Raw genomic sequence first — 26546 nt, 5'->3', positions numbered from 1 at the left:
ACAAGTCTCATGAGGCACCACGACAGTATTTCAGAATTGAATTTTTTTGATTGTTTGCCAAAATATATTTTGTGATCAGTTCTTGTGTAGCGCACTAGGAAATCGAGAGCTCTTCACAGCAGTTCTCAATTTCAGATGCAGATCTGTACCCTGATTTGCATCTTTCTATTTTGATTTTACTAACATAGACATTTGGGATTCAATGTGTCTAAGCATTGGACTTCCTAACTCCTGATTGTTTTGGAATGCAGGTGAGAAATGCTTGTCTGATGTTCCATACGATGCCACCACTAATTATGAGAAGGAGAGTGAGATGATGCAGACTCATGTTATAGACCAGGCCATTAACAATGCCATCAGTTACCTAGGGGCAGAGTCTTTGCGTCCCCTTGTGCAGACACCTCCAGGCAGCTCTGAAGTAGCACCTATTATCAGCTCCATGTATCCACTCCACAAGCCTCTTGGGGACAATCATGCTCGTTCCAATCATACTGCTCAGGACACCGCAGTGGAAAACTTGTTGCTGCTTTCCAAAGCCAAATCCATCTCCTCTGAAAGGGATGCCTCCCCCAGCAACAGCTGCCAAGACTCAACAGATACAGAGAGTAATAATGAGGAGCGCAGCGGTTTAATTTACCTGACGAATCACATAGTTCCCCACGCAAGAAATGGCCTGTCTATAAAAGAAGAACAGAGGCAATATGAAGTCCTGAGGGCAGGTACTGACAATTCCCACGATGCTTTCAAAGTGATCACCAGCAATGGGGAGCAAGTAAAAGTTTACAAGTGCGAACACTGTAGAGTTCTTTTCTTGGATCATGTGATGTACACCATCCACATGGGCTGTCATGGGTTCCGCGATCCTTTCGAATGCAACATGTGTGGCTACCACAGCCAGGACAGATATGAATTCTCTTCTCACATAACACGAGGGGAGCACCGTTTCCACATGAGTTAAGACCCCTCCCACACAGATGCGATCTCGTCAGCTGTGCTACTGGAGCTGTATGAATGACAAAAGACACCAGTCTACTGGACAGTAAAAGCATCCAGAAATGAAAATTAGAAGACCTGGCCCAAGGAGTTTTCTCCTCTTGGTAGCATTGCAACTTAATTTTATAAAATGCATATTGATGTTTTTATTGAAAATATTTGGATCACCAAACCTTTAGTAAGTAGAAGCTTTTGTAGTCAGGTAGCTGAATCCACTTCCTTCTAGCGACTGCTTTCTGCAGACCTCTCTCCCCAACTGTTAGCATGTGCACAATGCACAAAAACTTGGCTGAGGGCTAGAAAGGCCTTGTGCTAACATGCTGAGAATCGGGCTCTTACACCAGACATACTTTTTTTTTACTTCCCATTATTACTTGGGTTACTGGGAAGACTTTATTAAAATAAAGACAAAGCGGCCCCACCAGAACCCTTGGGTGGTGCCATGGAGACCTGGAATGGTGTTGCGAGCCTAGACTCTTGACTGGCACTATTTTAGTAGTGAAGTAAAATAACACAATAGCACACTCCAAGGTGTGGATTTTCTTGCCAGCATGGCATACCTTATTTCTATCGTGAGGCATAAGGCCAGTTGTTTAAAGTACGTGAGAAACACCCTTGTCATACATACTCAGGAGTGGAAATTGCATTTATTTGGAGAAAAGGGTTTTGTTGACCTTTAAAATAAATATTTTCCCTCCCTATTCAATAAAAAATCACTTTTTCCTTAAAAATATAAGGTTTAAAAATCTTTCCGCATAAGAAAATAGCCATTTATGTAGGATTTTTTAAAAGGAGTTTTAATTATTTAGAAAAATATGATATTCAGTAGGAGAGAGAAAATGTTTGGAGAATATTTTTATGCACGCTTCTTTTGTTTTGGGGGCAAAATTTTTACAGCTGGCTGCAAAATTTCCAATTCACCCATTTTGCATATGAAAATGCCCATTCTGCTTGCACCGCAAGTCCTCTGGCTAAGTTTGTGGGCTGTGTCTGGAAAATTTAGCCTACAATGATTTTTTATTTTAAAGCACTGAGATGAATTGAACAGCCATTTAAAAAACGTATAGGGCCCATCCCCGCTTTTCTCTAAAATTAACTATTCATTAAGGGTTCCATCCTGCAAGATACTGAGCACTCTGGCCCCAATCTAGCAGAGCACTTCAGCATTTGCCTGAGTCGTCACATGAACATACATGGAACTATTCTTATGCTTAAAAATAATCCCAAATGTAAGGGGTTTTGTGCTGGATTGAGGCCAGAGCAAGGATCAAGCCCTATGAAACCAAAAACATTTATTCTGTCTTTTTTTTCCCCTCTCATTCAGAGCCCCCTTCTTGGCAAGACCCTCCCAACTAGCTGTTTAAATTCCAGTAAAATGAAAAGACATCTGACGCACAAAGACAGCTGATAGTAAAAACTGCCAATCTGTTTGTCTCTTCTTTAATTCCTCTTCCAAATAGCTCTTTCCTCTCCCCAAACAGCCTACCGGCTTTAAGACTGGTAATAGTGATATTTATGCAACTTGGTTAAGAATTGCTCTGCAGAGCTGGAATATTTCCACAACAGTACAGGTAATAATAACTAATTGATGGAGTTGCCCGACCCATTGAATGTACAAACATTTCCACTGTATAAGAGATTGGTACTACTCCATAAACAAAATACATATACTGCAACAAGACTATTTCTTAAATCTTGTAATACTATTATGTATTATATATATAGTCATTCATATTATGGACCAAATTCAGTAAAACTAGTGCACTTGCACCAAGGATGAATGGGATCCAATGGGTGTATATATTACATATGTATATTATATATAAACAGACAGAGGGGTCCTGGTTCTGCTTTCACTTATGCAGCTGTAAATCAAGAGCAACTCCATGGAGGCAACGGAATGATACTAGTGTAAGTGAGATTTAAATATGTTTTACACGTCAAACCCTCCCCCCCCCCCACACCCACATTATTTTGTTATACTGTACATTCATTCCTAACTATAAGAAATTTACTTTGTAAAAGCCAAGCTCCTTGGATCACAAGGGTGATATTACATAGAAAGAATGTATATAATGCATGGACTGTGTAAACACACGCAAACACACTTATGCACATACACTGGTGAAACAAGAATATGAACAACATCTTAAATTGCTGGTAGGATACCAGAAAAGAGACAGTAACATAAACTATAGCCCTGATTATGACCTTACACTGATTAAATTCCATTGATTTCAGTGGAGGTACTCCCGGTTACAATCTGGCCCCTACGCATCAGGCAGGGCAAAGCCAAGAGGGGCAATGCTATCCACTTTTTGTGCCAAAAAGATTTCCTCACTGAGTCTGTTGCAAATCCTGTGTCAACAAAGACTGTACATACTGGTGAGCCAATAGCATTTAAACATGCTTCTAGGAAGAATCTGATATTAAAACTACAAGGGAAGGGCAGACATAACTTACACTAAGAGGAGTTCTTTTTTTATTTCATAGTTTACATTCTATTTCTTTTGAATTGTCATGCTTTTACAGGGCCTAATTCATCCTCACACCTTCATTGCGAGCTGTTCCCCCTGCCATTCTGACCAGGGAGGTACACGATCATTGCTGAGAGTCTCTTCAGTGACCTCTTTGCGTCACTGGTAGATAACTGGACAGCTGAGTTACCTTAATCGCCTGGAAACAGGGAGCTGGTTCTGTTACTGATATTCATGGCCCTCTCACAGTTTAAAGTGTTATACAATCTATACACAGGTTATTTTTAGCTTTTGAAAAAATATCTTTTTCTTAACACAGTTCAGACCATAAGGAAACTCTCTTTTAGGGCATTTCTTTGCTAAAGCCCACAAAGTAGAGGGCCAAAGTCACTACTGATGTAAGCAGGCACCTTTCTAGTGAACTGGTGCCCACTTAAGAGATGTGTGGATTCTGGCCTTTAGAGTGAAACGTTTAATTATAAAATTTCTGATTCAGAGGATTTCTCTGCATTTAAATGGGTTGGGGGCTACGTCACTTGTTTTCTCAACATGCACACACAAGTGTGTGGTTGTGTGGCTCATACATAACTAGATAGTTATGTATCATATGATAATTTTCACAGTGGATGTGTTTCTTGGCTCTAGGCTTTTCCTATTTATATGAGAGTATGTGAATGTTGTACAATAAATAATACAGTTGTATAATTTAGCTTATTAATAAGATACAGTGTATCAGAAGGAGTAGCATAACAGCAGTAGCCGCAGCATTCCTTGTTTGTAGAGGGGCTTTTGTTTCACACTGTTTGCACAAAAATCAGCCTCTCTTTGTTTGGAAATAAATGTATTGATAATTTTATTTATGGGGATGAACACAGGAGGGAAAAACGATCCATGTACTAGGAACTCGTCTGTCTGCAGTTAAACAAATTGTGCCCGTAGATAACCATGTTAGTGTAACCTCCCTTTTCTCCTCCTAGGCTCTGGTGTACCAGCCTATCATGGTTTATCTCTACCTTAAAAAAAAAAAAAAAAAAGAGTAAACCTGTTGAACGGCTTTAAGTTAAGTTGATACCTGTTTTAAAAAAGATGTAAATAGCAACGTAGTAAAAACTGCTTTTCAGAATTTTTTCCACAGCTGGTTTCTCCCCCCCGCCTTTTATATCTGATATATAAACAAGTTGTATTTACACATTTTTTTTGTTGTGAATTTATATTGTAAACCCCATTTTCTTTAAAACCATTGTATTTACATTGCAGATTTTTATGAAATTTGCTTGATTTTTTTTAATTAAATTATGTCTGGAAGGTGAGCTGTATCTTGTAAGAGAGACAGGTTGGTAAAAGACTTGTCTTTAATTGCTGTAGTGATATTCTGCACAGCTTAAACCCTTTCGTGCATGAGTGACTCTGCGTGCACATGTAAGAGAAGGGGGGGCAAAGTGGAACAAGGAAGAGCGCATGAAGCTGTTTTTCTTGATTTTCTGTTCACATCTACACTCGTGCAACTGTATGGAAGTCAGTAAAGTTAAACCAGCCTAACGCAAGCGGGAGATAATCAGACCCTTGATCTTTATACATAGCAGATGCAATGCAGCCAGAGAGCGGCTCTTCATTGTGCCACAGCACTGATGTATTTTGGCCATAAAATCCCAAGAGAGGGGCCCTGCCTGAGTCATGCTGGGGGGCATGGATGATTGTGCAGTTTGGTACAGCCTACACAGGGGCTTATAAACCACTAACAACTTCCTTTGCTGCCAGCATATGGGGAAAGAGAAAGGGAGCACGATCCTAGGCTAAGTGTTTTGGGCTCTTACAAGCCAACCTAATTTAGTAATACGTCAGTCTTCTCTACTGCCACATAAAGAGGATGGCATGTGGGGAGCAGCAGGATCCAGCCACTGCAGATGAGAGCTTGAAGCCTCCTATACACCCACATCTAACTCCTGCTCTTCACATTTAAGGCTAGCTTCACAAAAGGATTTTGGTGTCTAGCTGTCATTTTAAGTGCATAAATCCTCAAATCAGGCTTCACAGACTTGCACAATACCTCTGCTTAGCAGCCCCCTCAACTTCCTGCCCTCTCAACTTTTGCTGTAAAAAAAGTTTCCTGGGCACCTGCTTCTGCATAGGAATACTGCCACCTCCATGCCACGTGTCCATCTGCCTAAGCCCCAGAGTGAGTCACAAGCTGAGGCAAGGTGGGTGTTCCTCCACCTAACTCCCCTGCAAGGCTCAACACAGTAAGTTCAGAGCACACCTAACAGATCAGGCCCCTATAGACAAGTTCACACAAAATGGCCGAGGCAAGGGAGAAGAGCTCCCACATAATACTTAGCCCTGACATTAGGCTACTCATCTGGGAGACCCTGTACTGACCACTCAAGTTCAAATATACCCTCCACCTGAGAGGGAGAAGGGATTTGACCGGGAATCTAGGCAAGTGCCCTAACCACCACTTTTCAGAGGTGCTAAGTGAGATATTCTGCTGTGGGGCTCCCTAAGTCGCTGCTGTAAAAGCGGTTCCATTGTGGACACATTTTTAGAAAGTCATTGGAGCAGGGGGCCTGGGTCTCTCAGCTCCCAAGTGAGCGCTCTAACCCGGCTACAGAGGCATTCTCACATGCACCCAGTGAGTCGGTCATTGTTTAGTCACAGCGGCACAACTTCAGTAGGTGAGACTGCAGGAGCCCCACGTGTGACTATACCACAGGCTGGTGATGTGGGCACTCATGTGCAAGGTGATAGAGCCTTCTTCAAGTCCCTTCTCCCACGGAGGGCAAGGGGACTTAAAACAGGGGGTCTCCCACATCCCAGGTGACTACCCTAACCACTGGGCTAAAAATTATGAGGGAGCCCCTCCTTTTGGCTTCTTGCAAAAATAATCCAGGCACCTCACTCCACCACAGGGGCTGCAGCTGAGAACCCCAAGCAAAAGGAGTTACCTAGCTCTGAGAGAGGGACAGGGCTTGGCATCTCTAGTTTAGGCAGGAAGCTGCCTAATGTGCTGGATTTTGTGAATCACATTTTGAGGCGTCCATCTCTCCCCTTTTGTCATATAGGGAGCCTATGCATCCAACTCAGGTTTGTGAAGCCCAGTGATTTCCAGGCAACTAAAAATTAGGTGTGATGACACTCAGAATTGCCACACCTATGTTCTGTTGTGACTCTAGCCCTTAAGGACAACCTGGCAAACTGGCTCTGAAATTGCTGTTTCAGTGCCCTCTCCCTACAACGATCAGTTTGACTGAGTGGTATTTGACTTTAGTTGTCTCTTTCACTCCAGCCCTCGCTCCGCTCTTTCACTGGCAAGGATAGCTATAAAGAACACAATTGTCCCTGCTTGAAGAATCATGGTAAGTAGGAACACAGCACCCTGGAAATTATTTCCATTATAATTTACTGTCACAATGATTTCTCTTCAGGACCTTTCAACAGAGTCTCCATCCCTACTATCCCTTTCAAACCTTCTGCATAAACAACAGCAAAGGGAAATGCAGCTCTGTTTTTGCTTCAGACAAGGAGTTTGTAAATATTTTGTACAGCCGGTGATTTGTGAGCACACTGATGAAGGAAAAAAAGAGGACAGCGTGCGCAATGGTTCATACTTTATGGTACCTCAAATCCAAATTTGGTCAAGTGAATTTATGATTTTGCTACTCATAATAAACCACACTTACAGCTTTGTTTCCTTATTTACTGTAACATGCAAATTATATCAAATAAAATTACACTACAGTTTTAAATTTCAGTAGGCAGCACTTGTGGAAATAAACATGGGCGGTTTTAAGAACTTCCAGTCACATGCACTAGACCAAATCTTGATGGCTTCACTAGGTGTTACTAAGTCCTTGCACTCATCCCAAAAACACCCAGTGACTTAAATGGGAGATTGTGAGACTAAAAACTGCGCAAGGACCTCAGGGCCCACTGTGAACATGCACGATGTTTCAGAGATACCTCATTGCACCTTTTGTAGTACTTGCTTTGCTGTTCTTGCAGCCTGATTAACATAGACACCATTGTAGGTGCAAAGATACCAATTGGCCATAAGTGCTATGTAAGTGCAAAGTACAATTAAGACTGCCCAACATTCTCACCGCTGGGTAAATCTACATTTAGGCATCTAAAGTTGAAAGGTAGTTTCAGAAGTGCTCAGCACCCACAAATCACAGCAAGACCAGTTGGAGCTGTGGATACGCAGCACCTTCAAAAGTCAGGCCACTTTTATTTAAGTATCAAAATGTGGATTTAGAAGCCTAACTTTAGGCAACCAGATCTGATAACATTGGCTATTACCATCTTTTTATTATTATTATAAAAATACATATTCAAACTGTAACTAGAAAAATGAGATGTGTTTCTTTCCCTTCCTATAGGCTGAGCATGTTAAATTATTTTGGTTAACTTGAGGTAGTCAGAAAATAAGGGGTATGCCACTGTAAACACTGGCGTTTTCAGCAAAAGGCAAACCAACGAACCTGCAAATTCTTTGGCTTAAAACTCAAATATTTGTATTCTGAAATGCTACTGCAGTGCCTCAATGGGCCAATTGTCTTGGTTGGACTACATCTTCCATGATGCACCACAGTATCCTCTCTCCGCAAGGGGAGGCAATGCATTGTAGCAGTTGCCTGGCCACACCATATCATGGGAGATGAAGTCCAGCTAGGGAAAGCAGACCATATAGGAGAATGGGAGCTCAAGCTACCTGATGATGGCCTTTTTAATCTGCATGCCTGCCCCTGGAATCACTGCTGCTTTGCATTGGATGAAGTGAGCTGTAGCTCACGAAAGCTTATGCTCAAATAAATTGGTTAGTCTCTAAGGTGCCACAAGTACTCCTGTTCTTTTTGCTGCTTTGCAGACACATGATCATATATAGATGCCTTGGTGGGTGAGCACTTAGCACCCTGTACAGTTACCACAGCTCTGCATGACACCAGCCATTGGTAATTTCATGTTCGAAGCATATTACGAGTGTTAACTCTTCCATCACAGCTGGCAGGAAAGTATGGCAATACTGTTATCCCATTTTACAAACAGGATAACTGAGGTACAAAAAGGTTAAGGCCCAACTTTCCCAGGCCATGGGCTCTTCTTTTTTGGTACTTCAGTTTCTGGGCACACAGCATGAAACACCCAGAGTTTGCTTTTCAGAGGTGCTAAGTAACCTAACTGAAATCAATGGGGGCTGCAGAAGCTCAGCATCGCTGGAAACCTGGGTTGTCTAAAGCTGCGTACTCAAAACCTGAAGCACCAAAACTGAGGATACTTCCCCACAAAATCCAAGGCCAGAAAGCAAAGCCATTTTCAAAGCTGGGGTTAGAATTCAGGAGTTTCCGAGTCCTTATTGACCATTTTTAGGTGGCATGTGTGAAATGGCAGTGAATATGGATCAAAATTCTGTGGTCCTTAATTAAGGAAAACCCCTATTGGACTGCAAAGACTGCAGTGGGAATTTTGGTCAGTTAAGGACTATGGCATTTAGCCTTGCATTTTTATTATTATTTTTAAATAAGATCTCACTGCTTTAAAGAATGTCCCAGGTCATGGAACGATTCCCAGTTTTATCTGTCCTAACCACATGTATTAAACATGTGAATGATAGAGGGCAGCTGTGGGTGCTGTTTCTGCTGCCACCGCCGGCTGCAAATCACACAAACCAACGCCTTCCTGTCCCTTGGGAGAGAAGTGAAGGTTCTGGTTTGTAAGCAGTTAGAAAAAAATAAATCTACACCTTGCAGCAGACGGTGGGCCTTGGGCTGGCTGGGTGAGGAAGTTAATCAGCACTGAGCAGGCTGTTCGGGATGAGGCCAAACAGATGGTTAGTCTCTGAAACGGCAAAACGGGAAGCAGATGTGGCCACCGCTTCTCCCCATGCATAACTGGGAACCAGCCGGTTGGTGAGGAAATTTGCATAACAAGGATAATTTGGTAGCAAAACTGTCCCTTGAAATGATCTGCATGGATCCAGGCACTGTTGACAATTTTCACTTCTTGTTTCCCAGTCATTGTTCAACTAGATTAAATTTTCGTTCTGAATTTGGTGTTTGCCCAAACCTTTTCTTAGCTAACTTCCAGGGAAAGCTACTGTGCAATCAGAGCAGCAGCAAGCTGGCACTAAAACTATCATGGTGAAATCCTGGCTCCACTGAAATCAATGGAAGTTTTAGTGGCATCAGGATTTCAACTGCAAAGTCCACTGCAAACAATATAAATGCAAGCCTGAAACAAACAATAAAACTGGGTCTGAACTAATAGACTATATTCTAATACCTCTGAAGTTTATGATGGTCAGTTAGAAGTTCGGTACAGACACAGGGATGAAGCAAAACCTTGGAAAATTTTGATCCAGAAGTTTTGAAGGTCAGGCTTGACAAAGCCCTGGCTGGGATGATTTAGTTGGTGTTGGTCCTGCTTTGAGCAGGGGGTTGGACTAGATGACCTCCTGAGGGCCCTTCCAACTCTGATATTCTATGATTCTATGATTTGTTCAGCTCTGGCCCATCTCTAATAAATATGTATTACTCTTCTTTGATGGGTAAATTTAACTGGAGTGTCAGCCAGAGTATTCAAGGGCCTTCTCACTGGGCAATAGTTTTTCACACCAAAACATATGTAGAAGTCAGCAACAGGGTAAACTAGGTTGTGTGAGCCTATCTCAGACAACTAGATTATGTTCTTTAAATGAAGGGGTAGAGACCTGCCTTCTTCCTCTCTGCTCACCTCTATTTTGGTTTTTGAAGAGGCACAGTTGTTCCTCCTATTTTCTTACCTGTAAATTGCAATGACTACACATCGAGTTTCCTGTTGAGCTGCAGCCAGAACACTAGAATTCTGATATACCAGCAATGCCCAGACTATCGGCTGTAGGGCACTTGCTGGTGGATCTGTGGAGAGCAGGCTGGGGTCATGGTGCTGGCTCTTCATCCTTGTTTCAAGCTGCTAAAAATCACATTAAAAAAAAAGATGCCTTAAATATTTTCATAATATGACTTATCCATGTAAGCAATTGCTGTGCTCACCCAGCAATGTTATGTGAATTTAAATGGAAGGGCAGGTGATTCATGGGATAATCGTTCTGTTAAAAATGTGGTCCTCACTATGAAAAACAGTTTAAGAACCCATCTAGGCTAGGATACTCGTTACCTACTGATTTGGTACTTCAGAAAGACAGCTGGGCAGCCAGCACTGAAAATTCCAGGGGACACAACAGTTGTGAAGGTCTGCATCTTTGCAACATCGTGGCACCTGGTGAAAAGGAGTTTGAGACATAACAGAGCCCAGATGAGTGCTACAGTCCTGCTGCTTTAAAGTAAGGAAGATTTTTACACACACACACACCGCCAAGTGACAATTTTCTGTCTGTGAAGGAGTTTTCGTCTCTTATACCTTCTTTCACCTTCGTCACTACTAATAACAGGTCTATTACCTGAAGTTTTTAGTTTACAGTGAATAATATTACTATTTGAGTTGAAATGAATCAAACATGCTGCAGGCTTCATGGATTCTATGAACTGAAGCTCATATCCAAAGAGCCCTTAGCTATTGGGAAAGTTCAGACCTGGAGCCAAACTTTGTGGCTTGGTCTCATCTTGATTTAAAATATATAAAATTTACTTCTAAAGGGAGGCATCTGATTGGCTGATGGAGTTTCCAGTGTGCGGGTATGGAAACTATTGTGGTGTCACGCTCCAGAATTTTACATAACTGCTTGACAATAAAAAGAGCATAAGGAGCAAATCATTGACTGAAACACACACTTGCAGTAATTAAATCAGAATAATTAAATATATTTTCCTTTTCTGATAGTTTAACAGGACATATTTGAAAGATTTCCCCAATGCAAAAGTCTACTTTAAAACACAGTTTCATAACACTAGTGACTTGACCAGAGAAAACAAAATTCATATGAATAGACAACCAACATATAAATAGTATGTTATTTGCATAGTCTACAGAGACTTATGTAACACATGTGAAAGTTCAGTGATACACGTATGTGGTTTTTGGAACCCATTAAAATTGGTACAAAGAAGAAATATTACTTCTGCTTTGGGAACATCTGTCTTGCTCTTTTTTTGTAAATGTAAAATGTAGGCAGAGATACTGATGTGAAAATAAATAAATAAAAGATTAGACTAATCCTGAGCTCACTTATTCTGGTGCCTATCAGGAATAAATCCATTGAAGTCACCAGTGTAAACCCGAGTACGTGACAATGCTTAGGCCATTTAAGTATAACAGCTACTGTTTGCAACATTCTGCTTCTCTTGATCTAGTCACAAATACACTGCATTTAAAAGTCCTTTGGTTGGATTGTTGATCCTGGTTTATATTCTAGATATGTGCATGGGGGAAACACTAGGATTTTATGAGGACAGCTGAAGACAACTATTAAAGAACAGAAAAGTCTTTTAAACAAAGGATCTTTACTTTGATTCCCATCCCCAAACCACAGTAAGGAGAGTTTGGTTCTTTGTGGTTCAGCAATAATTCAGTCATTTAAGGTAGGGGGAAACGTACTGGAAGCGATAGGGAGACCAGAAGGAAAATGAAGAGTGGTGGAAAATTGGGTGAAAAAATTAATACATTAGATTCAGCAGTGGTGAAGAAGAAAATTACTCCTTCGCCATAAAGGGATTACTACCACAGAATTAGCCAAAGCCAAAACCAGTGCAGTTCAGGAAAAGTTGTGACTCTCGAACCCTTGCTAGTTTACATTGGGGATGAATTTGGCCACTTGTCTTTATTAGCCTGAAATTTATGACATTAAACTGCTTTTGTTTGGATTTAAAAAACAAATGCAGGTGCCGTTCTCCCACATATTAATTCGTTGGTACTTCTATAGCACCTGCCATCAGAGAATCACAAAGCACTTTACAAATATTCATTAATTAATAATCCCACCACCAGCATTGCCAGTTCTTGTAATTTTATCATAAGTCTCACAAAATTTGAGTTTTTTCCCAAAGCCCCAGTGTCTGGCGATTTATTGAGAATTTTTTTTTAGAAAGGACATTTCTAGCCCTCATGGATGTGGAGAAAAGCTTGAAAACGTAACTTGAGTGCAGCCTAACAGCTGAAAAACAAGAGGGCAAACACTCAAATTTATTTTTTTTTAAATATCTCATGATTTTTGAAGCAAGGTGCATGGCTTTCAAATGCTTGGGGTTGGCAATACCTCTATGAGACTGCTATCCCCATTTTACTGAGGGGGAAACTGAGGCATGGCTCAATTACTTACTGAAGGCCACAGAGCAGGATTGGGACTGGGACCCAGGTCTTCTAATTCTTTGTGTACTTTTTCTACCCAGTAGACCAATCTCCCTCCCAAAAGCAGGAAGAGAACTCATGAGTGCTCACTCTCGCTGCTTTGCTCTAACTACTTAACCACTCCAATAGCTGGAAAAGGACAAGTTCCGACTGCCTGTAACCTGATCTAGCCACCAGACCACATTACTTTAGGATACATAATTCAAAACATTTCACCATTTATATCATTTGAGGAAGGGGAATTACTTACTTCCCTCTCATTTCCTCACACAAGATTTCATAGTAACATTGCCCAAAAGTTTCAGGTTGTTATTTTGGCCCTCAGCAATCTACATGATCCTCTACATCACTCCTTGGTGATATTCAAGCTTCCAAGTGCCTGTAACGTGATAGGTATATAAAAAACAAGAAGAAGTTCCTCTAAGTGCCTCATGGTATTGAAGACCCACTTTGGTTCAGCTGTGGATGTATGATGGTTGCAAAACACATTTTTAAGGCAATAAATTATATTTGACATATTGGCCCCAACCTGAAACACAAAGCTAAGGGGGCTGATTCACCTCTCAATTATTCCAGCATAACTTGGGAGCAACTCAAGAAGTCAGTAAAGCTACACTAGTGTAAGTGAATCAGGCCCAAAGAAAAGGAACTGCTCGCTGGATTTGGTTAACGTGCTGACTTGCAATACAGTACATAAGGGTTACTGAAAAAAAAAAAGTCTGCACAACTATCAACATGCAAAATAGAAACTCAAGATAAACCGTGGAAAGAGGGTGGGATTTCCAGAAAATAGAGAAGGACTTGCTACACCCTGCTTGTCAAGTTTTGCAGGATCACCACAGCTTCTCTGGAGAAAAAGGGAGGAAAAAAGCTAACAGCTTTCCTTTTGCTTCTACTTCTCCTAAATAAACTGCTTGCCTAATTTCCTTTGAAATTAGAGAAATGTTCCTTTTGAAAACCATTATTTCCACACGCTACAGGGTCATGCACATTTTCTACACAGCCTGCTGGAAACTTGCACAGTTTGGGATAATAATATTATTAAATGAACAGCTTGCTTTTCTACGTATGTGTCAAAACCTAAGTAACAATAAACGTAACCAAGTTAATATTTCTGATTGTGTGTGCGTGCGCACCTGTGTGTGGGGAGATTCTGTGTCATTTAGATCTGAAAAAAACACTATTCAAAATCATTTCTGTGCAGCAAGGTGGGCCAAATTCTTCTTGTGTGTAACCTTATTTCATTCAGTGGCATTACACGTGGCATGATGTAGCCCTTATTGCTACATATTCTGCTTACGCTTTCTGAAAGACATTTTTGTAACGTTTTATAATCGCAGTCCATTTGCAATAGCTACCACCAAGTGAAATGCTAAAGAAACAGAACTGTTGAATAAGGCCTATCTATGGTATGTGTGGGGTTTTTGGTTTTGGGGTTTTTTTTGGGGGGTGGTGGTGTTATTTTTTGGTACAGCTCCTTCACCAACTAGTCCCTTTCCATTATGATTCCCCCTCTGAACACAATGGCTCTAAGTCCTGCAAACACCTATACATATGCTTAACAGTGCAGGACTGGGGTTATACAATATACCGTGGGCCTGATCCAAAGCCCACTGAAGTCAAATGGGAGTTTTTCCCATTAGACAATCACACAGAAATTCATCTGCTCCTGTTCTTTATTTCCCAACTGAAGCACAAGGCCTTAAGGTGACATAATCATCGTCACCATTTACAACTGGATTAGGATTTTAGGCAGGAGGGGAATAAACAGCAGGGACAGCTGACCAGCTAAGTCTCTATTTTCTAGGGAAAATGCTCACATTTCCACCAAGATAAAAAGGGTTTTACTGCCAGCTGTACATTTTAGGCTTTCCTAATGCTTGTCAGGCAGTAGAAAAAGATCAAAAATAGCCTCTTTTCTGCAAATTGTCCTGCGCTGGTTTAAAGAAAACCTGCCTGTGCAACTGGAAGATACAGGAACCCACAAAGCTAAGTAGAGGAAACACTGCTTATTGAAGTTATTCTCCTGAAATTGTAATTAAGTTAGAACCTAGATGGATGGCAACCCTACCTGGACAGTCTGGTTTTTGGTTTCTGTGTCCAGGTGCCATTTAGATTTGCCAGGTGCTTGGTTTTCAACCGGAAAGTCTGGTTGACAAGAGGACCTGGCAACCCTAAATGGCACCCAAACAAAAAGTCTGGTTACTGCGGGGTAGAGGGAGGCAGCGGGTCGTTAACCTTCACCAGTTCAGCCCGGGCTACCTCCTACCTGCAGGCAGGTTCTTTGAGATGAGCCTGCCAGAGACAGCAGGAGAGGAGCAAGCAATGGGGGTGGGACTTTGGGGAGAAGATGTGGAGCAGGGGTGAGGCCTGGGGGGAAAAGTCAGAGAAGGGGGTGGGGCCTTGAAGGAAGAGGCAGAGCAGAATCAGGGCCTTGAAGGAAGAGGCAGAGCAGGGGTAGGACCTCAGGGGCCTGGTTACCAGCAGTTCGTCAACCCTAAATTAAGTGATAAGAAAAAAAATTGAAGTTTTATGAGCAAGCAAACATTGGTCCCTAGAAATCAGGACGAGTGAGGAGACAATTTAATAATAGTGATGTTATAACATATAGGAGCAATTATGGGGCCATCAATTGTAACAGTATATCAGAAGTGTACACCTAAGAATGTTCATAAGCACATTGAGCAGGAAAACTGAAGGACTAGATGACAATTTCTCTCCACAGAAAATATGTACAGGATAAGAAGTAACCCAGTCCAGTCCTACTCCCACGGTAATCATTGGCAAGATTTCCCTGGGAGCAGGTTCAAGTCCATAGTGAAAAAATACGTTAGCTATAATTTCAATCTGAGAAGGCCTCTCACCCCTCAGGTGACCAGTCTTAAACATGTGAGAATAGGGCTTCAGTTGGGAAACATGAACTACACAGGCCAAATACCTTCCAGTTCAGTGCCTGCACTGCTCCACTGTACTATTGCCATTCTATCGCCATGCAGCAGCACTGCATGACTGAATATTAATTCTGGAGCCCAATAATTTTGTGGCTCAGCAGAAGACATCTCTGAAACTATTAAGCTGCCTGACTCAATGACATTTACTTCCTGTTGCTGGCAGAAAGTGAGACTTTATGGTGTTCCCCCTTTTTTCCCTTTAAAAAGCAGTGCCAGGAATCAGCGTAAATTTCCTGACACTGGCTGAAAAGCATCTGACTGAGAAGGCAAGAAAACGAGACACTAAGATTTCAGAAGAGTATAAACTGGTGCTAACCGCCTCCATTTTCAAAAAAATGACTTGTGATTTGGGGTGCTTAAGTTATTGAATGTTCAACTTAAAACACTTTCAAGGGACCTGATTTTAAGCCAGTGCTAAGCACCTCCCCCATTTATGCAGACCACATTAAGGTGTCTTAAATTAGGCACTAAATACGGAGGCACTCAATCAGCAATCACTTTGGGAAAGGCCATTAACATCTGGTATTGTTCCAATACCAATTTCCTATTGTTCCAATCAAGCCTCTGCAAGATTTTTTTAATTAACATGTTATCTGTTTATTGCCTATTAATAAAACGTTGTGGTAGAAAGAAATATCCCTCCTAACATTTCTTCATCTGAAGATATATCATTTTCCTTAAGACAACTCATTTGTGCTCTTTACCACTTGAGTACTATTTGTTTTGTGGTACAAGCATGTCCTTTGCAGAAGCAAATTGTCTATTACTCCTGAGTAGTTTTTTAAATTATGTGCTCACCTTTCAGCTGAGCACCAGTTAGAGATCCTTTTCTCTACCCTAAGAGTCAAGTTCCTCTTTTATTAAAAATTTCAGGTGAATTTGATGTTAATGAAAACTAGCAGGTTGACAGACCTGGAGACTAAAGCTCTCTGTTTATCCAGAGAATAGACACATCACTGCCCAGCCAACATGCCTCAATGCTGTAAAGACCTATTGTTTGAACTTTTGTCCTCTCTGGGATTTCTGCTGAGATTGTCAACAGGAGTCCCAATAAGTACTATGATGGTGGATTTCATGATCTAGACTCATATCTACTAGGGCAGTGGTTTTCAACCTTTTTTCATTTGCAGACCCCTAAAAAGTTTCAAATGGAGGTGTGGACCCCTTTGGAAACCTTAGACATAGTTTGTTTCCTAGTACAGTGCTTTTCAACCTGTGGTCCACAGGCCCCTGGGAGTCTGCAGACAGAGATCACCCACTCATTTCACATAGGTCAAACAGCTATGAGATAGCAATGGATGTCAGTTACTACCAACCTACACTGGATTCAGACTGGTGACTTAGAAATGAAAAGCTTCAGATCCCATCACCAATTCATTGAATCATTAGTCATCCACGTTTACTGTAACGCATTTGCAGCTACTGATTTTGTCATCTAAAATATTCAGAAGTTACAGAATACTTCACCATGCTATTCCAATAGAAACACCTCAACTATAACAAAACAAAAGCAAACTTGTGTGTGTGTCCATCCATCCGTCCAAAACTACAGCAAAGAAGAGAATCAGAAGTTTTGCTGCTGACCACAAAAGTGTGCACACACCCACACCCACACACACACACACGTGTTCAAATAATTCATTACAATTTTAAAGCAAATGAGTAAAATAAAACCCCACAATAAATATAAAGCAACGAAATACATGGAAAAAGTGATGTATATAGCCCAGATTTTTTAAAATTACCAAATTTCAAAATTTGCAGAACCCAGACCCACAATCCCCTTCTGCCTGTGCTTTGAAGGTAGGATCTAGCAGTTCTAAAATAGCTGAGAATGAGATTCCATGGGGCTTGCTCTCATTTCCTAATGAGAGTGTTAACCTCAAATGGAGTAAGATTGAGACAGTCTAAGTGGCTGGCTGCTTTGCTGCAGCTTACCTCTGGATATTGGGTCCCAGAGTGTGGAGCCTCTGAGGTCTTTGGAGGTTTCCCCTCCAGATTTCTGATGCACTGTTTGGAACATCTGAAGAAGAAATTGCCAATCAAGGAATTCATGCAGAGTGGACCCACTATGTTCACTGGCGACAACTTTGGAAGTTTAGTTAGAGCTGTGCAGAAGTCCATGCATTGTGGATATGTATCCAAGTTTCAGTGCATTAATTCAAGGAACTCTAACCTTGGACTGTACATGCCCTTCAGCCACTTCCCCCTTCAACTAGCTCTGATGTTACAACTCTGAAGTCTGAGTGAAACTAAAATCAGGGATTGGTTCAGCAGACACAAATGTAGAATGCTGGGATTTTCATCTGAACTCTTTGCCCAATCCTAATCTAAAATTACACTCCAAGGGACAATGTACAAATTATTGGGAAAAAATCCTACCTTTATATAAGCAGGGTGGTCCAAGGATGTCACAATTGTTTTACAAAACGGCCATCAATCAACATTTCGAAAACAAAATAGATCCTCTGGGTTACCGCTTAAACAACTAAGGCTAAATAAAATGCCACTATCAAGTATTCAAAGTCATTAATGGAAGATAACTTTCATATTCCATAACGGAGAAAGCCATTATTTTTGTTTCTCTGGGTCTTAAGTACTAGCGAGAACGTCTTTGAGAAAAGCACTCCATCTGGTGGCAGGCTGTAAAAAAAACAGAACAAAAAACCACCCAATATAGATCATAGCCCTGTCAAGAAGAGCAAAACATAGATGTTGCTGCCGAAGGAGAAAGAGTTGCTATGTCATAAATAAGATTAGTCTGAAATGTTCTAACACTCTGTAAATTAGAACAAGTTTTGCTATAGGAATAAGTTTCTACATCAAATGTAATCCAACCACCTTCCAAATAGTTATTTGAGAAGAGTAGTCCCCTCCCCCGCAAAAAAATCCCATTCTAAATGAAAGAGTAGTTTAAATCTTACATATTAATTCATTTTGGTGTACTGAGTTCTTTATTTAGGGTCATTCAATCTTTACCACCACTCCATATCTGAAAAGGCCTAAGTAAGGGCATGCAAAGGGGAAGGATAGTCTTGTGGTGAAAGCCCAGGACTGCGAGTACCACAGACTTCCTGTGCAATATTGGGCAAGGCTGTCCCAGCTTTCCCCATCTATAAAATAAGGGTAATAAAACTGACCTCCCCAGGGTCTTGTGAGGGTTTGTCTACACACACAAGCTGTACCCTTTTAACTAAACTAGTATACTTAAAGCAATACAACCTCTCTATGCCTACATAAAAACAGTTACCAACCTTTCTGCAACTGTAGTTCTTTGAGATATATTGCACATGTCCATTCCAACTTAGGTGTGCACACACCCCAAGCACAGTTACTAGAAATGTCTCCCTTAGTGGTATCCATTGGGTCAGCTCCAGTGCCCCCTGGTGCCGCGTGCTCATAGCACTGGTATAAGGTGCCCTGCCAAGCCCACACCCCTTCAGTTTCTTCTTACCAACCATTCTGACAGAGGGTCGGCGGCTGGGTCTCGGAATGGACATGTGCAACACATCTCAAAGAACAACAGTTACAGAAAGGTTAGTAACTGTTTTTTCTTCTTCAAGTGCTTGCACATGTCCATTCCAATGTAGGTGACTCACAAGCAGTTGCACAGGAGGTGGATTCTGAGTTCAAGGACAAGCTGACTGCAACACTGCACTGCCGAAGTAGGCATGGTCTCTGGCTTGTTGGGTAGTTGCATAGTGCACTGAGAACGTGTGCACCAAGGACCAGGTTGCTGCCCTGCAGATGTCTTGAATAGGGACGTAAGCCAGGAAAGTGGCTGAAGAACCCTGAGATCTTGTGGAGTGAGCAGTCAGGTTAGGTGGAAGAGGGACCCCTGTGAGGTCATAACATGGCCAGATACACAAAATAATCCAAGACCAAATCCTCTGGGCAGAGATGGGGAGCCCCTTCATTCTCTCAGCTCTCACTATTAGCCACTGAGTCCATCTGCGGAACAGTTTGGTCCTCTGAATATAAAACGCCGCAGCCCGTCTAACACCTAAGGAGTGCAGATGTTGTTTTACTTGCGTGCATGCGGCTTTGGATAGAATACTGGTAGAAAAATTGCTTGGCTGCAGTGGAATTATGAAATCACTTTTAGGAGGAACTTTGGATGAGGGCACAGTTGTACTTTATCTCTGAACAAGATTGTATATGGGGTTCCGACATGAGGGCTCAGATCACCAAAACTCTCCTGGCTAAAGTGATGGCCACTAAAAAGTCCACCTTCCAGGAGAGGTGCAACAGTGAGCATGTTGCTAATGGCTCAAAGGGCAGGCCCATCAGCTTTGCCAGGACAAGGTTTAGGTCCCAAGGAGGGATTGGTTCCTTTACCTGAAGGAACACCCTCTCCAGCCTTTGGGAAAATGGATTACCATTTCATGCAAAAAAACAGATCTGTTGTTGACCTTAGGATGGAAAGCTGAAATGGCCATCAGGTGGACTTTGATTGAAGAAATGGTGATACCTTGTTGTTTTAAGAGTAGAAGGTACCCCAAAACAAGCTGCAATGAGGACTGCATTGGTGGAACCCTGCATTGGGAAGACCAGATTGAGAATAGTTTTCACTTTGCCAGGTAAGTTGCCTTGGTAGAGGGTTTTCTACTGCCTAGGAGGACTTTACAAATCTGCTCTGAGCAAGCTTGCTCATCAGGATTCATCCATGAAGGTTCCAGGCTGTCTGATGAAGAGCTGAGGTTTGGGTGGAGCAGCTTACTATGGACCTGGGTGATCACGTCCAGGTGCAGAGGGAGCCAGATTTAGGGTTCCACCAAAAGGCTTTAAGAGGGTGGTGAACCAGTGCTGTCTGGGCCACACCAGGGATATAAGGATGATTTGTGCTCGATCCTGCTTAATCTTCAACAGAACCTTGTGAATTAATGGAATGGGGGGAAAGGTGTAATACAAGTAAGTTGTCCATGCCAACAGGAAGATGTCTGTAACAGAGCGCAGGCTGCGGCCCCACAGGGAGCAAAACTGATGGAATTTTTTTGTTACTGCGGGTAGCAAACAGATCTATAAAGGGAGTCCCCCCAGCTTTGAAAGATGTCCCTTGTGATATCTAGATGAAGGCACCGCTCATGGTGAGTGGAGAAGGACATGCTGAGGTGATCTGTGAGCTGGTTCTGTATACCCACAGGTAAGATGCTCCTGGCATGGGGGCAGGGGGAGGGGGCGAGAACACTCTGCCCTGCCTGTTGAGGTAGTACATGATGGCCGTATTGTCCATGAGAACCAAGACTGCATTGTCTGTAATGTATGTTAAGAATGCCGGCAGGCCAGGCAGACTGCTCTGAATTCTCTGATTTTGATAGAGAGCGAGAGCTCTTCTTCAGACCACACACCTTGAATCCTGAGGTGCCCTAGATGGGCGCCCCACCCCATCACCAAGGCGTTGGAGACCAGGTATATGGACAGTTAGGGCCTCAAAAAGGGTCTTCCCACACAGACTGTGAGGTGCTGGACTTGACCCGAAGGATACCACTAACAGAAAAAATTCCAGCAACTTTACTCGAGGCGCATGCACCCCTACATTGAAATGGACGTGTGCAAACACCTGAAAAAAACTGCATCCACACTAAAGTTTCCTTACACGGGTATAGCGTATTCTCATAAGGAAAGAGGAATACACTATACTGCACCATTATACCAGTGTATCTGTGTCCACACTAAGGCTCACACTAATATGGCTATTTCAGAAATCAATCAATCACACTCCTAATGGAAATTGTTAAACTAGTACAAAAATCTACATGTAGACCAGGCCTTAATACATTCTAGTTTGCAATCCGCATTGAGATCCACAGATGGAAGGTAAGTGTATATTTTGACTAGATCATGTTTAAAAATCTGATCCTTAGAACTTTCATCCTTTTCAGAGTGGATATTTCTATTTTTGGAAAGACTTCTATTGCGAGCAAAACATTTTAATTTTCATTAAATATTTTTGGCCAATTGCAAGAATTAATAATGGCAACTGTTAATAAGATAATATGTTAAGAAAGATAATCCCTTTTCAGTTAATTCATTTGCAGTTAAAATGGTCAAGAAAAGCACTACAGATGTTCAGATAACAGTCATAGAAATGAGGGAGACCTATTAGGTCATTTCTGCAGTCATTGCAGCATTGTTCTATACAGTACATCAACTGCTTTGTCCAGTCCAATTTTAAAATATTCCAGTGGGGCGCCACATACCTTCGGGAAACTATCACAGTCAGGGAGTTTTCCATTTTCTTAATTTCATCCCAATATTCCTAGTTATATGCTCGTATATCATGTTAAATAATCCCTTTATTTAGTATTAACCATCTACACATACTGGAAGAATGTATTAATCACTTTCTCACCCTCCCCCACTCCAGCAAGTTGTCACTTATTCAAATTATCCATGTTTATTTTATCATCTCAACTGTTTCTATTGCTCCTTTTGAATTCTCCCCAGATTCTCTAGACCTCCATAATGAGGTGCCCACAGTGGAGAGGATACTCCAGGAGTGGTTGTACCACAGCTGTAGGCAGAAACTACGTAGTTCTAGCCAGATAAATTGTGCAGTACATTTTGTATGTGTGATGATCATCATGCTGTCTGACAATGGGGATTGAGCTGAGGCCCTCCAGAGACAAAAAAACCATTACTCTCTTCAACTTAACTTAAACAACCACCCATTCAAGATGAAAGCTGTACCAGACTTAAATCCTTTGTGAACAGGCCAGCAAGTAAGTCACACTGACTGGTAGGCTACAGATGTTGTGCAAATTACAATGGCTTTATCCTAGTGCATTGCAAACATCTCTGATATACTTTTCCCTTTTCACCCCAGTGCTCTCTCAGCATTTTTGCTTTCCAGGTTTCTCCCTTCCATTTGATGTGTAGATTTCAAAACTTATTCCCCCAGATGTACAAGCTTGCATTTTTCTAAACTAAACCTCAGTTCTTTACGGTTAAAGCCCAGTGAAGTCAATGGAAGGACTTTGGATCAAGCCTTACCTTTTAACCTTTCTGTCTCTTAAGCCACATCTACACTGGTGAAGACACACTAAGTTGATGGGAGAGTGCTCTTCTGTCGACATCTGTACTCCACCTCCCCGAGAAGAGGAAGCTATGTCGAGGGGAGAGCATCTCCCATCAACATAGCACGGTATAGACGCTGCTGTAAATCCACTTAAATTACGTCAATGTCATTCACGTAATTTACGTAACTGAACTAGCATAACTGAGACAGATTTACAGCTTTAGAGTACACCAGCCCTTAGACTGTATTGGGCATACTTATCAATTTATGTTTGAATAGAGGCCGAGTCACCAAAACAGGGGTGTGGGTGATGTCAGTGTGATTGATCTTCAGCTGATGTATCTTGTCACAGCTCCATTAACTTCAGTGGATCTGCCCCTGCATGATGTAAGAGCCATCTTGCACAGGGATGGGTAGAACATTTCATCCTGAAAGGTTTCAAAGCACTTTACATAAACAGGAGGAATTATTATATTGCCACTAAATGTCTTCTAGGGCGGGACACAGCAGCTGTTTGATATTTCACAGCAGCATGAGACATGTTAGGACAGGAAGCGAAAAATAGGGTCTGCAGTCGAAACTTCAGAGGAAAGCATGTCAGCCAAAATATAAACACCAATATTGGAATTGGGCCAGGATTAACTTCCTTGGTGTTGGGGGGGGGGGGGAATGGTAGGTGGTCAGGACCTCTGCTTTCCATCTGACCTGAAACACGATACCATTGACAACACAGTTGCCCCTAACACCAAACTGGGGTTTTGGTTGACCTCCTGACTCAAACATACCTGCAGCACCTCACCCTTCCTGATATGGTCCCCATCTAAGCACTGGCTAGGCCCAAATCTACTTAGCTACTGCCATATGACAAGATATTTGTAAACTAAAGCATCCTACAGCATTATAAAAGCACACATGTGTGGGGAGGGGTGGGGGGAGAATATCAATTTCTCATAATCATAAAGAATGTTCTTCCAAAACTTAAAAACAGACCTACAGACAAAATGGTTGAAAGGTGAAATTGTCCCACTGACATAGCCCTTATTGAAAAGAGCTTTTTGTTTGTTCCAGACAAAAATTATCCTGATCTGATCAAATTATAAGCCTTTGAAAAATCATGTTAGTGGTTTAGTCAATTTGTAAAAGCAAGCAGCTAAAGGGTGATCACTAGACATGTATTCATGGCTAAGTTATGTATGTAGCAAAAGAGCTAATTAAGTATATTGTTCTGAATTGGAAAGGATAGCTGGGGCAGCAAGAAAAGATTTGAAGACCTTGTAAGGTTCAAAGTAGTTAGGGAGGGTTGATGGAGACCTAAAGTGCAAAACAGCTTCAAAACTCTGTTCTAATGTATATCAGCACTGACGCTGATGGGGTTTAACTGCTATAATCTGGAACTGTATGGTTAGACACCACTGAAATGCTGTTGCATACGGTTTAGTGGTCTTCAGTGATATCTAGCCATACAGTTCCAGATTACAGAATTCATACTTACTATTGGCAATTTGTTGGAAGCCAACAGAACTTTGGAGTCCTGGAAAATATACCACTATTTCCCCCGCTTCTTTTTCTCTCCCCCCATATTTGAAAAAATTTCCTAGTTAATCCCATGCAAAAGCTTTGTTAACAGAACAATAAGGCAGCATGGTTAAAACACTTAAAAGATTAGGAAAGGCTAAAGTTAAAGGTACATGCACAAACTTAATTCTGATCCTTGAGGAAGACGTCTTTAAGCACACGATCATGTGCTATTTAGTGTAGGCTTTTGTAAGGAACAGTACTGGATGTGCCAGGTTTGCAGAGATAAGAAGCTGTAAGTTGGTATCTGTACCACACAAACCATTCTATTTGCAGGTTTTTTAAAGCATTTATTAAAAAAGGAGGAAACAGACTCCTAAAACTTTCTCATCTGGGAGAAGTTGGGCATAGGAGTTATCAATTAAAACTAAAAGACCTAGAAAATCATACTGAAGATGTCATATTTGGTTTAACAGGTTTTGGTGGAAAGGCAGCCCTGGCTTACAAGCCAAACTCCTTGCTTCTGGCTGCATTGGGTAAAAAGAAAAGGCATATTTTTAAGAGTAACAGTAAATAATAAAAAAAATTATAGATACTACCCCATTAGTCCAGAACTAAAAGATAAACCCTAATATAAAAGTAATTTAACCTTTGCATTTCAACCCAAAATAAAGTCCAAATAAACCCTACAGGATTTGACAGTTGCAATGTTGTGTAGTTGACAGGAGTTTTGCAATCTCTCCCTGAAAAATTTGTATTTTACAATTATTCAGAAACTTTCACTGTAGAGCTAAAAGAAAAGGAGTACTTGTGGCACCTTAGAGACTAACCAATTTATTTGAGCATGAGCTTTCGTGAGCTACAGCTCACTTCATCAGATGTATACCGTGGAAACTGCAGCAGACTTTATATACACACAGAGAATATGAAACAATACCTCCTCCCACCCCACTGTCCTGCTGGTAATAGCTTATCTAAAGCTGTCCCTCTGCTGACTTGGCACTGAGGTGGCTGTGTCAAGCTCCTCTTGAGTTACAAGGAAATCTAAAAGGAAACTTTAAAAAGTCAAGTAGTTTTGCTGTTCTCAGAGCTGGACACCACATTCAACTCTTGAGTTCTCCATTGATGACACAGAGGAAAATCTTTGGGTTCTGTGCGGCTTCTTCAGGACTTTGCCCTACAACTAAGCATCAGGTCTCACATTCTCCATCCCTGGAATGTACTAGGCACTTAGGCTGTATTTCCTGTTTTGACAGTTGTCTGGCTGTGCCCACATATGGGGGTATCCAAAAGAATGTGCAATATGTTTGGAAACACTTCACAGTGCAAGTATATAGTCTTTGTCAATGTCCACAACTGACTCAACTCTCTAGTGAATGAAGATACCTCCCCACATCAGTGGACAGTTTAGGGGCACAGAAAACCAATGTGGAGAGAATAGTGTAAGCCAGACATCTTGACCCCAATTCAGGATTGCCTAACTGAATGCTCCTCTTTACTGATACCTTCTCCCCATACACTCAGTTAACAACTCTGTTCACGTCCACATGGTGGATGGGAAGTTGTTCCCCTTTCCCCTAGTGACCCAACCCATCAAAGATGAGGAGATGGCCGGCTCTCAGACTAAAAGCAGATTCCTCATCACACAAGAAGCCAGATGAGGAGCACCTTGTGCGGCTTTGCCCCCGCCCCCCCCACCTCTGCAACTTACACTCACTCTCTCCCCCAGCCTTTTACATGTAAAGTTGGGAATACGTACAGAGAAGTGGAGGGTGTCGGCTGCACAAGGGCCAGGAACAGAGTTTCAAACCCCTCCCTTGAGCTGGTTTCTCGGTCTGACAAAGAATCTATGCTATGCTTGAAGAGGGGCTGATGCACTAGCTCAGACAACCATCTCTGCTGGAACAGGGCTCTACAGAGAAGGAGATCACATTCCTCTTAGCCATGGTAACATACGTAGGACATTACTGGGCATGGAATAAAGGATGAAGAATAAAAAGGTGCACTTTGTTTCAGAAGCCTGAACAACATGGAACTAAATTGGTCACCGGGAGTCTGAATGAGGGCTGGGGTGTGTGCACGCAAACAGCAGTCAAAAGCGCACCCCCCACACACGCGCACCCCCTAAACACTCGCCCCCATTATCTGCTATGTTCCTGGACTGCCCTTGCCACAAATCATTTCATGAGCCCCAGCATGGTCCTGTTGCTCTCCTGCTTCTTGTAACTGTTTCCCCACCAAAGCACAGGGACACTCCAAAGCATAGGCCCATTTGCAGAACTAATGTAGTATCAGATAAGTCCCTGAGGTAAATAC

General features: G+C 41.9%; 1 protein-coding gene and 1 long non-coding RNA gene across 10 annotated transcripts in view; one reads left to right on the top strand and one right to left on the bottom strand.

Moving 5' to 3' along the window:
• The window catches only part of IKZF1 (IKAROS family zinc finger 1), a 94065-nt gene extending 89285 nt beyond the window's left edge, over nucleotides 1-4780 (top strand). For all 9 annotated transcript variants that reach the window (XM_048839248.2, XM_048839245.2, XM_048839243.2 and 6 more), the window contains one exon: nucleotides 252-4780. In XM_048839248.2, the coding sequence (XP_048695205.1) occupies nucleotides 252-958 (707 nt within the window). In that variant the 3' untranslated portion in view covers nucleotides 959-4780. The remainder of the gene's footprint in view (nucleotides 1-251) is intronic.
• Nucleotides 251-18281, bottom strand: LOC142071131 (uncharacterized). Its single transcript, XR_012667126.1, has 4 exons — nucleotides 18080-18281; nucleotides 10624-10721; nucleotides 10246-10415; nucleotides 251-1003 (listed from the first exon to the last, which is right to left on the bottom strand). It is a non-coding gene; the product is annotated as an uncharacterized LOC142071131 (long non-coding RNA).
• Nucleotides 18282-26546: the final 8265 nt, after the last annotated feature.

Source organism: Caretta caretta, chromosome 2, assembly GCF_965140235.1.
Source record: "Caretta caretta isolate rCarCar2 chromosome 2, rCarCar1.hap1, whole genome shotgun sequence".
Classification (NCBI taxonomy): domain Eukaryota; kingdom Metazoa; phylum Chordata; order Testudines; family Cheloniidae; genus Caretta; species Caretta caretta.
Note: the sequence above shows the minus strand (reverse complement) of the source record. Positions and strands in the feature narration are given on the sequence as shown.